This window comes from Periophthalmus magnuspinnatus, chromosome 12, assembly GCF_009829125.3.
Source record: "Periophthalmus magnuspinnatus isolate fPerMag1 chromosome 12, fPerMag1.2.pri, whole genome shotgun sequence".
Taxonomy (NCBI): Eukaryota; Metazoa; Chordata; class Actinopteri; order Gobiiformes; family Gobiidae; genus Periophthalmus; species Periophthalmus magnuspinnatus.
Window position 1 is genome coordinate 1040824 of NC_047137.1, and position 13451 is coordinate 1054274.

Consider the following 13451-nt stretch of genomic DNA (forward strand, 5'->3'; position numbering starts at 1 on the left):
TGGGATCAATGGTCCATGACACATCCACCAGTTTGCCACCTGCCTGGCACCGCGCTGAGCTGAAACGTGTGTCACAGGCTATGACACAAATTTTGGTTGACAGAAATGTTGAATTTAATATTTATTATGGACATTGGACCGACCCCTGCACTACTGGGAGCAATCTCAGGAAAAGGTGGTGCCTGATTTGTCTGTTATTAATGTTAATATCTTGATTTTATGGATACAATAGCGAAATAAAAGCGGGTCAATACAAACATTTTAAGACCAAAATAACGAGGCTCACTGCAGCAATTACAGAGAGGGGTGACGGTTTTTCAATGTAAAGTGAATTGGAGCCAGAGTCAACAGAGTTGTAAGAGCCCATGATCACTTCCTATTTGGAACATGGCTAGCAGGTTTATATATAGAGTCTATGTTTGTATGTGAAAAATAACAAATTTTAATATTAATTGTTAGTTCTAGTGCCATGTGTGTTTTCAAAATTGAGTTTGAATGTTTGATGGAGTTTTAAAACTTACCTTTTTCTTCTGCTCCTCCGAAGCCTTGATGATCCCGGGATCGGACTTCCAGGATTTTCCAAAGTTGTAAAAGAGAAAAACAGTCGTGATGAGGAACGGCACGTGAACTGTGGCGAAAGGCAGCAGTGCAGAGGAGTCAAGGAAAACAGAAGTGAGACAACAAACATATACTTAAAGCAATTCAACAAAACACAGTACAGACACATGCATTACCAGGGCTGGTCCAAAACCCCCCAAAGCTTTTAAAACTAACCTCAGCTTAAAAATACACAATGTAACTTTTCTAGTGAGGGGTCTGCAGCTTGCTTTGCCTGGAATGTTCCACAGTATGGATTTAAACTTAGCATTTTATTAAATCACTGGTGTTTATATGGATCAGTACCTTGAAAAACAGGCATTCTTATTGTAAACAGGTTCACCTCTCCACAGATCTGACTTGTAAATTGGCCTGCTGGTGCCACCAGCTTATCTCAGTGATGATAGACAAGTTTAATGCCATACTTTGGGACATTTCAGAAAAGCTACATAGTGCAGCTTTAAGGAACAATATAAAGCTTTCCATTCCAGGGCTATTTAACATCAGAAAATCATCCCAAATATTTCTCTGAAGTCCAATGAACTCTGGCTAAGTTTCAAAAGTAAAAAGGTAAACATTTTTATAGAATTTATACATTTGTGAACAAATGATTATGTTACGTATGAAGCCTTCACAATTTATCTTTCACTCTGAAAATGCTACAGACACAAAGCAGATAGCACAGACAAAACAGCTATAGTTTCCAAAATATGACATCATTGATATCATCATCTGCTCTTCAATAAAACACCTCCAACAGTCTAGCTTCATACATTGTTCAGGATAAGTTCACATGAATCTCCCTTAAGCCTAGGTTTTAAACCACAAATCTTCATCCAAAAATCACAAGGCCACACTCCAATTATGAGATCACATTTTGAGGTCTCTGGCTCCCTAGACATTTTTGTTATGTTAAAATGACGACAGCGCTGCTCCCGTCTGATGGTGATTCAGTTTAGTCTGACAAATCGGCACAGCTTAAGTTTTGTCTAAACATAAACACCAGCTGTGCCCTTTGGACATGGGAGCAGACACTTTGGAGTAAGAACAGACACGCGATTCAAACCAAAACAAGAAAATATCTAATAACTTAACATGCAGCTAAAATACTTGCTTCAGACACATAAATGTGTTCTGTCTGCTGCAGTCCCAAAAAGTGCCAGGCTTAAATATGTGTGTATAAAAGTTTGACTGTTTCACATAGTTTATTAGGACAAAAAAATGTGATAGTTGCCAACATTCAACATTATATTTCAAGAATGTGCAGAAAAAAGCTACTTATCCCTGATTACCTCTTCTAGATGGTAACATTGTTATATAGCACTTTTTCACCCCTTAGCCAGCTAGGAACCACTCACCCATTCACACACCACTGTATGCAAACACTGGGAATAAGGTGGCTTAAGTGTCTTGCCCGAGGACACAACGGCATTTTGTGGGAGCTGGAATTGCACTGCCAACCTGTGGGTCTGTGGATCGCTCAGCCAATGATGCGGATGTCGAGAGCAGAATTCAAACTGCCTACTGTTGACTAAATCATTGGTATTTTGACTTATAACAAAGTACAATACTATAATAGTTTAAATATGGAATAAATTATTCTTAATATTAAAATGAAACTTTTTCATATCCAAAACATTTACACTGGCAGCAATGTTCATAATTATGGTGATATAATCGTTAATCTCAATTACTTTGGCCATGATAATCATGACACCAAATTTTAATATCAACCCATGTCTAAACATAACATTGCAAAGCATTATGGGATATGACCTTAGACAAGCAAATGTTAAAGAGAAACCGGTATGTCCTCCTCTGTAACATTCTGATGTAGTGTGCCAAGTGATCATTTGTTTGTCTATCTAAGGTTGTGACATTGTCTGTAAAATGGGCTATTGTCGATCAGTTAAGTTTACCCAAGGACTTGCTCATGATCATCAAGTTTGTCATTTTACACCAGCAGTCAGTTGGCTCAGTACTCATGAACGAAGAAAGGCGCTGTATCTGTATTGTATGTAAGTAAGTATTCAGGGCATCTTAATTATTCATAACAATAACTCTAAAAGTTGTGAAAAGCAGTTTTGTTCTGAAAATGACTAACAATTATCAGACAATTATCAGCATGATAACGTACATTTCCTGATTATTAGACAATAAAATGCTTTCTAATTAGATGCAGACAGTACACAGTGAACATATTTTGACCTCAAGAGCTGCTCAGACAATATATCTGTGCTGGGGCAAGACACATTTTGCTCAAGTACATGGGAAAAAAATCAGGTACAGGCCCTTTAAATACATAATCTTCACTGATTTAAAGAACATATTTATCACTAAAACGGTTTAAATTCTGAGAAAATTTTATCTCACAAATCTCACCAATGTGGTTTGAGCAAATTGGGCAAAGACACCTCCGATTATCCAACTTTATGTACTGCACAAATGCAGGGGAGATAACTAGACCAGTGGCAAATTAACTGAAGGCTGTTAATGTTTACATAGTGACACTAACTTAACCTAAAACAATAGAGGGAGAGGCCATAAAAATGAGTTCTTTAACTCTTTGAATAAGTTCAACTCCAGCAAGTGAAGCAGAAAATTAAAAAGCTTACATAATGAGGATACTCCTCTCATCTCCAGTAATTAGCCACTTCCACAGAAACCCCATTACAGCCATAAACCAGCTCTGCTTATTCACTCTTTCAACCTGTTCATGGCATTTCCTCTTTCACCTTGACACCTCCACATGAAACTATCAATGTATTTTTGTCCTCAAGACCCTTAAACCCCTTTTAGAAGCGTATGTAATGCATTTAAAACACAAAATGTTGTTTACTACAAACATTTTTGTGCATTTTAGACATACGTTTTAATATTTAATGTTTTGAATTTAGGAAAGCCGGTATATTTAGAATCATTTTAAAATTACTAGAGGAGAGAACAATCCTCTGCTCCATCTGACCTTGTCCTCTGCATCCTCTCCTCCGCATCCTCTTCCCATCTGACTCTCTTCATTGCATCCTTTCTCTCAAAGGCACTAAACTCATCTTAGTGAATAATTAGGTTGCTCTGAATGAATAAGATACGGGAGGAATAATTTTGGGCCACTGCTTTCAGTGAAACAGTCATTTCTTAATAACAGATGAGCAGATTAAGCAGGTTTACCAACTTTCTGTTGGTAAAATCAACAATTGGCTTACTGTTGAGATAACTGTTGAGATTTTCAACGATACAAAATATATTGAATTAAAAATCAGGTACAGCATCTTTAAACACTGAATAGTTAATATTAGTCCATGGTAAAGGATATCATTCCAGAGCCAGTAGAACCATGTGCAGTACATCCAGAACTTTGTGGCCAGATAGATCCCCAATGGCAAAGCGCTGTGCATGGAGTGGTCAAAGAAGGCCCTGTGGAGAAAGGAGGATGTCCGCTTTAACTTTAACTGTTCTATAGGAAAATGAATGCAAATGGGGAGGGTAATATGACCAAATAAAATAAAAATGAACAATATAACATGAAGAATATATCACTAGTTTGTAGAGATGGTTCTATGATGATTCAGTGCTTTTTTGTTTACAGTTTGTATGACAGATACTTATGATTCTCTAATGTTGAATTAATTTGGTGGGATTAAACCTGATGAAAATATGATTCATAATTTTACACCAATCTAGAAGCAATTTGCAAAAAAAAGTTGAAAAAAGTTGAAAATTACAGGGAGCAGAGTTCTAAATGTAGACACAATTTACACGCAAAAGGCACATTTTTGTCTGATACTTTAAACATTATTTACACAAAATAAAGGTTTATTTTTATTTGTCAAATAATCTTTTCTGTGTAGATTCATTTTTTGTGTTTATTTACCTCTTAAAGCTACCATCTATAATTAGGTTGGCTGACCCACCCCTGTTGTATTAACACACGTCACCACTAGATGCAATCTACATTATTTCTGTCTAACTGTATACCAACGCTGGCTGACAGAAGACCAGAGAGCATACGTGAGTCTGAAGAAAGGCCAGGTGAGGGGAGGGAGGTGAGACGAACAGGTTTGATAAAAACTTGCAGATGGTAGCTTTAAAAGGTAATATAAAGACAAAAAACTAAAAAAAATTACCAAGAGTAGTAAATCTGATGTAATGCCACCCACAGTCACATTTTAAGAACATTTGAAAGCTTTGTTGATGAAATAAGACAAAACATTTTTTTTCTGTAGATAAATGTTTTGGGTCATACTTGGAAAGAAACTGTACTGCAATCCAGACCCCGGCGTACATGATCCCTTTGATTAACCACGAGTCGATGTCAAGGTCTGCGATGAATCCCACCAACCAAATGACGACGAAGGGAGTCCCCAGCATCACTTTCTGCCTGATGTCCTATAGAAATCACAAACACTGTTCATAGTGCTCATTTTGACAAGAAACTTTAAAACTATTATGGATTTAGGCAACTAAAGTAGTCAATCAGATGAATATATTTTTTTAATTTTAGGGGCTTGTACAGACATGTTCTTGGGTTGAGGCCCCGTGAGTGAAAAGTGGAACTTGGATCGACGGAAATATTTGAGTCAACGAAATTAACACTGAGATTAAATACAACACAGAATATCTAGCATGGTTTATATTAATGACTTGAGTTTTCTGGTGGATGGTTCACCACCTGTTTCAACAACATCTGCATGTTTTCTCTTCTTTCGAGATATGTAATGTTGAACCTTTTCTTATTAAAATAAATGTGTAATAATAGTTTTGCTTAAACATTGAATCCAAAACAAGCATAAACAAATGAGAATTACATTTTTAAATAAATAATGTCTCTATATCTGTAGCTTTTGACTTTTTTCACAAGCCAACAAGTCAAAAACAACAACAACTTGCTTCAGTGAAAATTCTGTTTCAACTATGAATAATCCAAAGTCATAAAGAAAACTTTCATCTAAGGTCAGTTTGCGGTACTGTGATTTAGTCTGACGCCCATGGGTCCAAAGCAGATAATTGGCATCTCTTCTTGGATGCAAGTTCACTAAAGTCTGAGGTCTGACTCTGAGCTGAGGAAATCCTCAAGATTGAATGGAGGTGTTCGTCAGTGAGACAAAGCCTGTGTGGCGTTTTGTTCATCTTCACCAACGAGAAGACTGCCAAACATAGAGAGCATTTCAGCATCTTGTACACAGAGTTGTGGTAGTGTGTCGGGAATGAACCATGGGAACTGTGCTGCAAAGACAGAGTCATACTTCGACTTGAGCGTGTCACTACATCGGAGCTCAATCAGCTCCATTTGGAGGTTGGTTGGTGTGCTTGCAAATTGCAAACGGTGCAATTGCAAACGGATTACTGAGTAGTTCAAATCGCATTTCTGGGCTTCAAAGTCTGCAAATTGTTGTGAAAACTCCGCACTAAGTACGCTTAGTGTTTCAGCAAACTCTGCAATGTGCTACAAGGCGGTCTGCTCTTTCTTGCAGGATCTGAGTCTCCCACAAGCACAACTTGGTTCTAAAAGAAAGCCCTCACTGCATATCTGTAATGACGTGCTCTTGCCCTTGAAGTTGCTGGTTTAGAGCATTGAGATGGCTCACTATGTCACACAGGTCACACTGAAACTTTTTATGCTCTGTTGTGTCTTTGCCTTTGCTCTCCATAAACAGACAGATATCCAACGCATCTCTTCGGTACTTTTCCTTGGCCAAGCCATCGCATCTCTGTGTGATAGGGCTAGTCTTTACATTCTGAACCTAATTACTCAAGAAAAGACTGGAACTGCCGGTGATTCAAACATTTGGCTCTGATGAAGTTAACTACTCGAGTTATGGTGCTGATAATATGATCAATTTTCAAGGCTTTGCCACATAAGCATTCCTGGTGAATTATGCACTGAACCAACTATCAGCTCACCTGCATCGCTCTCCCACATCTCCCGAATCATGCCCACCAATCCACTCTTTTGACCACACATCGCGGGTGCACCATCTGTCGTCAGTGTCACAAGTTTATCCCAGGGCAGCCTCATTTCTTTGAGACATCGAAGATTTCTTTTCCTGTGGTTGTGCCATAAATGGATTTTAATCCTAAAAGTTCCTCCGTAACAGAATATTTCGAGTCCACTCAACGGATGAACACTGATAACTGGGCAGTGTCAGATGTTTCGCTGCTTTCGTCTACAGCGAGTAAGCCGTAAAATCTTTCCCCTTCTCCTTCAGCTGTTCTTGTAGATTGGTGGCAAGCTCACAAGAACACTCAGCTATGGTGTTTTTACTCAGGCTCACATTTAAAAAGGCTTGCTTTTTATCTGGGCAAATGACATTGTAAACTTTGAACATGCACTTTTTAACAAACTCTCACTCATTAAAGGGCCGGGCTGATTTGGCGATCTCTGATGCCACAATAAAACTAGCCTTTACAGCAGCCTCATTTTGCTTTGGTGAACATAGTTTGCCATGAAACCAGAATTTTCCATCTCCACCTTCTGGAGCTTTTGCTTCTCATCCAGATCCTTATGCTCGTCCTGGTGTTTTGTTTCATAGTGTCGCCGTATGTTATATTCTTTCATTACAGACATGTTGGCTCCACACACAGGACAAACAGGTCTGTCTTTTACAATGATGAACATATAATCTGTCTCCCCATCCGTCTTGAAAGCTACTGTTTTCTTTCTTTCGTTTGGACATTTTTCAGAAGGGGTGGATAAAATTTGGGTGAAGTGACAGGTAGCAGATGTTAAGGAGTGTCAACAGAAGTGGTGGGGGTGATTAGCGGACTGATGGGCCGGTGCCAACGCATTTGCAAAGTATTCTAGGATTTGTAGTATTAGTGGTACATGCGCTATACTGGTACGGCAGCCAGCGGGCCAGCTCTAATACATATTCATTATGATCTCACGGGTCAAATATAGGGCCAAATTTGGTCCGTTCTACACTATCAACATCGAGATGAGCAGGTTACAGTTTTACAGAGAGGCAAGTCCTCTTACATAAATAATCTATTTCAAGGCATTTTTGATAAATAAAACCTCATAATAGATAAATGTATGCTATTCTGTGGAACATTTCAGGCATTTCACTAGAAAGCTACACATTGCACCTTTAATATGAGGCATTTAAAAGGCTGGATAGTGTTAAAAGCTAGAGATCAATCGATATGGATTTTTTCATGGCTGACGCCAATACTGGTTGTTTAGAATCCAGAGCAACCGGTGGTCAATAAGCTCTGCCGATATTTAGGGCCTAAAATTATGTAATTTAAATTTACAAATTTAATACAAACTCAACCAACCCTTTTTAACCACAAACCTTTAAGAGAGCAGTGTAGTCACATTTTGTGTAATGATCCCTGTGTATTAAAATGTTAAAATAGCCTTTGTGTGTACTTCAGATCAACCAAAACAAACTATTGACCTATGCTGGAGATTTAAGGCTGATGCGCCAAAAAGTCAAAATATCAGCCCAATATATTGGTCTATCTCTATAAAAGCAACTAAACATCTTGGCAACAAAGAGTGAACAGAGGGGAGCAAAGGGGTCTGTTTTCCCAGGCCCCAGGGTCTTACCAACTTAGATTTGACCATTATCCTATTCATTTATGCCCTGTACGAGGTTTCTTGCCCTGAGCCCACAAATTTCTGTTGACGGGCCTGCTCTACATTCTACACCAGAACAGGTACAAAAATAAGTTCTCCTAGATGCTACACAAGAAGAATTAAAAATAAGTAATTCATAAGCAATTTATTGAAATGGGAAACAGGTCAACTAATCTAGGCACAACTAGTAAATATATCCAAATTATTTAACTAGAATTTTAAAGGCAGCTACACACTACAGAAGAGAAGCAGTCTACCGTTTACGTGCACTATGAAATTTTAAATTTTACCTTTAAAATCTGAAAACACTTCAGTAAAGCAGACAAAAGACAGACAAGTTGTCAGTAGAAGTAATGTTCTCAAGATCAGGGCTGATGAAGGGCTGGTAAAAATATCTGATTTTTCTGACAAACATTGCAATTACAATTAGATTTAATAATAGGACTCTGTTCAAAGTTCACATTTTAAAGATCGAACATCTTAAAACAGGCCTATGAACTAACAAGCTAATGCAAGATTCACAAGATTATTTCAGAACATGTTTGTACAGATGTAATCTACAAGGTAAGGAGTTTTTATGCAGAATAAGACAGGAGATTTTGTTGTTTGCGAAGGAAGTTATGGTACTTAAAAAATTGCAGCCATTGCGGTTTCCCAATTGCATCCATTGAAATTGTGATTTCCATTTGATTAAGATTAATCTTGCAGCCCTACTCAAGATTGCTCCATTTCAGTTCCTGCGTAGTTCAACTAATGTCATTTAAATGGAGGTTATGGTTTACTTTACTCTTTGTGTTATCTGCCATTTGTTAAAAAAAACTATACATTTTACTAGTGAAAGGATCAACAGACTGACAAGGATTATTGGCCATGTTTCCACCTATATTTCAACAGTTAAGATATGACCATAAGTCAGACAAAAACATCTGCATTTTGAAACTGAGATCTCATCTGTCCTTCTCCACAGCTGTACACTAAGCCCTTAAAGATGCACTATTTAACTTTTCTAGTGGAAGGTCCGCCACTTGATTGTTTCCACTGAGATGCTATCGGTTTGCCTTAATTACCCACAAAATGGCATTTAACTGTACTGACACTACCGCAGGCAAAGCATTAACAGACCAGAAAAGTTACACAGTGCAGCTCTAACGATCCTCTGTTAATGCAGTCCATTTTCAAATTCAAGCACTTCCACGTATCCATCAGTACTGTCCCTTTACCTTGTGTTTTTGGTATTGTGGATTTTCAAGAACAAAAAGCAGTGATATGACTTGACTCCTCTCTCATTACGTCACCACTTCCCATTGCAGACTGCCTGATTACACTTTAGACAGGTGTTGACAGAGGACTGAGGCTGCATGTTCAAACGGGTTTAAACAGCGCTGTACCTTGCAGGGTTGTCAGAATTCAGAACTTGTACTGAAACTAGATACTCATTTGAGTAGGCAATGATACTAAAAAAGTCACGTTCACGGGACAGAAATTAACCTTTCCTGAATAGCTTTAGAATGATCTTGAGCTGTATCAGAACAAGTGTAAGACCACATAAGCTAGTATACACCCTGGACGACTGAGGGATTACACAAATATAAGGCCATATGGAAATATAAAAGAAAGTACAACAGTTTACTACTGAAAAGAAAGAGTCCAAAGAGTTTTTTTTTTCACTGTGGTATTGGAATCAGTATTAAGTACGAGTCTATGCCCTAGTATCAAAATAGAGTTTGAAATTTTAGTATCATAACAACACTAGTACCTTGTCACTCTTGAGTCGTTTCAAATAGGATGGACTGTCATAGCCTTTAGCCTGGCGAGCTTCCTGTAAGTGGTTTATCATCCACACATTCTTCCTTTGTTTGGCCAGGTCCAGCGGAGTCTCCCCCTGGCACAAACAAGTACTGGAGTAAATACACAAACATTAACGATATCATCGTATATCATCCCATCACAACTAGGATGGGACGATATGTGACATTCTGAGTTATATATATATATATATATATATATATATATATATGTATATATATGTATATGTATGTATGTATGTACACAGACACATACATACATACACATATATAAAATTGTAAGAGATATGTACCTTGATATTCTGTGCATCGACGTTAGCGTTAGCATCGAGGAGGAGGCTGATGACTGTTGTGTTTCCAGCTAAAACAGCCCAGTGCAGAGCTGTGTTTTTGTGATATTTGTCGCCCAGATTCACCGAGACATTAAAGGTGAGCAGCAGCCGTGACGGGTCCACACTGAGGGGGAACAAGGTATTTTAGAGATTGGCTGATATGAGTTTTTGGGCTGATATGGACAACACAATATTTCGCCTGTTGCTGTAGCCTATAAATAACATTTGTAGATACCAATATTTAGCTTTTAAAATCCATAGCAAGGCCCACAACTTTAGTTGTAGTAAAGATCACACATTAAATTTCACTTTCTCAAGAATCGGAAGTGAGCATGAGTGTGCTCTCGGCTCCATTTCATTTCCTATTGAAAAATTGTCGCCCCTCTCTCTGTAACTGCTTCAGTCAGACTCGTCATTTTGTTCTTAAAATGTTCGTATTAACCCAGTCTACATGATCCTGGGGTGTTTATTTCACTATTTCGTCCCTCAATCAAGATGAACATTAGTAACAGATCAATAAGCTGCCCTCTTTCGCCGAGGTCCCTCCTGGTACAAGTTTGATTGACAGCATTGTTAAGAGCCCAATGCCTGCTAAATCAGCAGCATGGACGGAATGGGGCGTATTGGCTCTTTGGCTGCTATGATACTCGCAGTTGGAATTTCAATATGGAACTCGGCTCCAAATTGGTCCCTATAATTGCGAGCCTCAGTGAGCTTCATTTGGCTGGAGCTGAACACTATGGGTGACGTGACACTCTTCATCCACTTCTTTATACAGTCTATGGTTCAACAAGACAAATCTTATTGACAGAGGACAATCTCGGAAAATCTAATGATATCCGCAGAAACTGGAGCCGATTTATCGGCCACCCCAATGTATTTATGTATTGTTTATTTGATATATTTCATGTGGACAAATACAACAAACATAGATTAACACAGTAAAGTTCAGTTTTCTGTAATATTTGCTGGTGCACAGACCTGTGTGTTCTGTAGGCAGCCCACATCAGAGGAGTCATTCCGTTCTGGTCCATCATGTCCACATCCTACAGAAAAAAGGACAGTCAGCTCAAGAAGTACAACAACACCTCCATCTACTGGTGAATGGGGAAACTTAAAAAAAACACCTTTCTGCTTAAAATACACCATTATTTTAGGCAGAACATATAGACCAGTCATGATAAAATAATAATAATAATAATAATAATAATAATAATAATAATAATATTTAAACAAATTTATGCAACTGACACTAACTTAACCTAGATCATCCCAAATTTATATGTGTATCACTCTGAAGTGAGTTCTACACATTTATCAGTCTGGAATGAACGAACAAATATTTTAATCTGATCGGTCAAAATGTTGACTTACAGCCAGTTGAGAGAAAAGCACAGACATCCACAATGCACAAAGCTCTCCCCTCTGCACATTTTTCACAACCACAGATAGTATTTTCACTAAAATAGGGTGAACTATGTCTATGTCAGTGTTGCCATGTCTGTTTTGGTGCACATGTGAGATTTAACCCTAAATCTATGGAGGACCCTGAGTGCAACATTAAATGGACTAAAGCTTTAACTAAAAGGGTCTTTAAAAATATTTCGTAAATAAATTAGCAACATTTTTTTGAGAGTTTTTAAAAGATGATTTAATACTAAGATAATACTTAAGACTTGTAAAAGAAATCCTTTTAGAGAAACCTTTTGCAACCTTCTACAGCTCAAATCATCATCAAATATCATCGTAGAACAGAAAAATAACAATCTCTACTAGTACAAACAAAAAGTGCTCATGATAAATATTGACCCCTAATACTGACCCATATAAAAAAAAAAACATGTGTTACCTGTCCTTTGGCAATGAGGTAGGCCACAATGGAGGTGTGTCCGAACTGTGCAGCCAGGTGCACACAGCTGCAGCCCTCTCCATCGATGAGAGACGGGTCTGCACCATATTTCATTAACTGCACCACCATAGACAGGTGCCCTTGTCTGAAGAAGGGAAGAAAGAGGGCGAAGGGAGAAACGGGAGAGATGAAGGGAGGAAAAAAGAGGATGGGGCAGGAAAAGTAGGAAGGGTGAGAGAGAGGGTATGGGAAGAAGAGAGATGAAGGGAGAAAGGAAAAGAGGGGAAGAGCAAAGGAAGGAGAGAGGGGTAGGGGGAAAGAGAATGTTAATAAAGAGAAATTAGTTTAGGTTCACAGAACTGATTTTTAAAAGGTGCGCTATGTAACTTTTCAGGTGAAGATACAGCCACTTGCTAGTTTCCACTGAAATGCTATTGTTTTGCCTGGAAAGTTCCAAAGTATGACATTAAAACAGTTTAGCTTTCGGTAAATTACAAATAAAAATATTTTTGTGTCAAATGGGTGTCTCCATGAACATGTAAGTTTTAATGTCATCCTTTGGAACATTCTAGACAAAACAAGAACATCTCTATAGTCATATACAAGAATTCCATGCATTTCAAAACATGTTTGTAGAGGTCTAAACTACACGGTTAGCAGCTTTTGGACAGAATAAGTACTAGTACATTGTTGAGGCCTGTTAAATGTTGTACAGGAGTGAGATGAGGGGCGGGGCTTGTGTCAGTGTCATCAATAATTCAGAGGACAGAGCTGATCCTTGGAGCTCAGGGAAGGTTGGATGACCTGCTGTAGACCACCAGGCAACAGGATACTATGTCTGGGTATGCCTTAGTCTATACACAAACACATTGGCCAATGACAATATGCACCATGTAGAATAATATAATGGTAATACTTCCAATTTGCCATAAAAAATATTTAAAGGTGCACTTTAAAGGTACACTAATTTATTAAATTACTTGAGGGTTTATTGCTCAAAAATATCTTGAACAACATGAATTCATACTCTGGGCCATAGATTGTACAAAGAAGTGGACCAAGTAAGTGTGGCAAGGCAAGTTTATTCGTATAGCATAATTCGTACACAAAATAATTAAAAATGCTTCACAGAGTAATGCTTAGTTCAGACCAGGGTTCCAAAAATGCGTTGGATGCCTAAAATGTGTTGGACCCCTCTAGATGGACGCCTTTGGATTTAAGGGCATACTCCTTCAAGAAAAGTAGTTAGTGTACAGTTGTCCCTTGCTATAACGCGGTACACCTTT

The 13451-nt window shown here is 38.2% G+C and overlaps 1 protein-coding gene across 1 annotated transcript in view; it reads right to left on the reverse strand.

Moving 5' to 3' along the window:
* Positions 1-13451, reverse strand: part of zdhhc17 (zinc finger DHHC-type palmitoyltransferase 17) — a 58571-nt gene that overhangs the window by 22500 nt on the left and 22620 nt on the right. Inside the window, exons 5-11 of the mRNA XM_033976287.2 lie at positions 12166-12310; positions 11298-11362; positions 10278-10440; positions 9936-10061; positions 4841-4983; positions 3911-4011; positions 522-646 (exon numbers count right to left, since the gene is read on the reverse strand). Coding sequence (XP_033832178.1) covers positions 522-646; positions 3911-4011; positions 4841-4983; positions 9936-10061; positions 10278-10440; positions 11298-11362; positions 12166-12310 — 868 coding nt within the window. The remainder of the gene's footprint in view (positions 1-521; positions 647-3910; positions 4012-4840; positions 4984-9935; positions 10062-10277; positions 10441-11297; positions 11363-12165; positions 12311-13451) is intronic.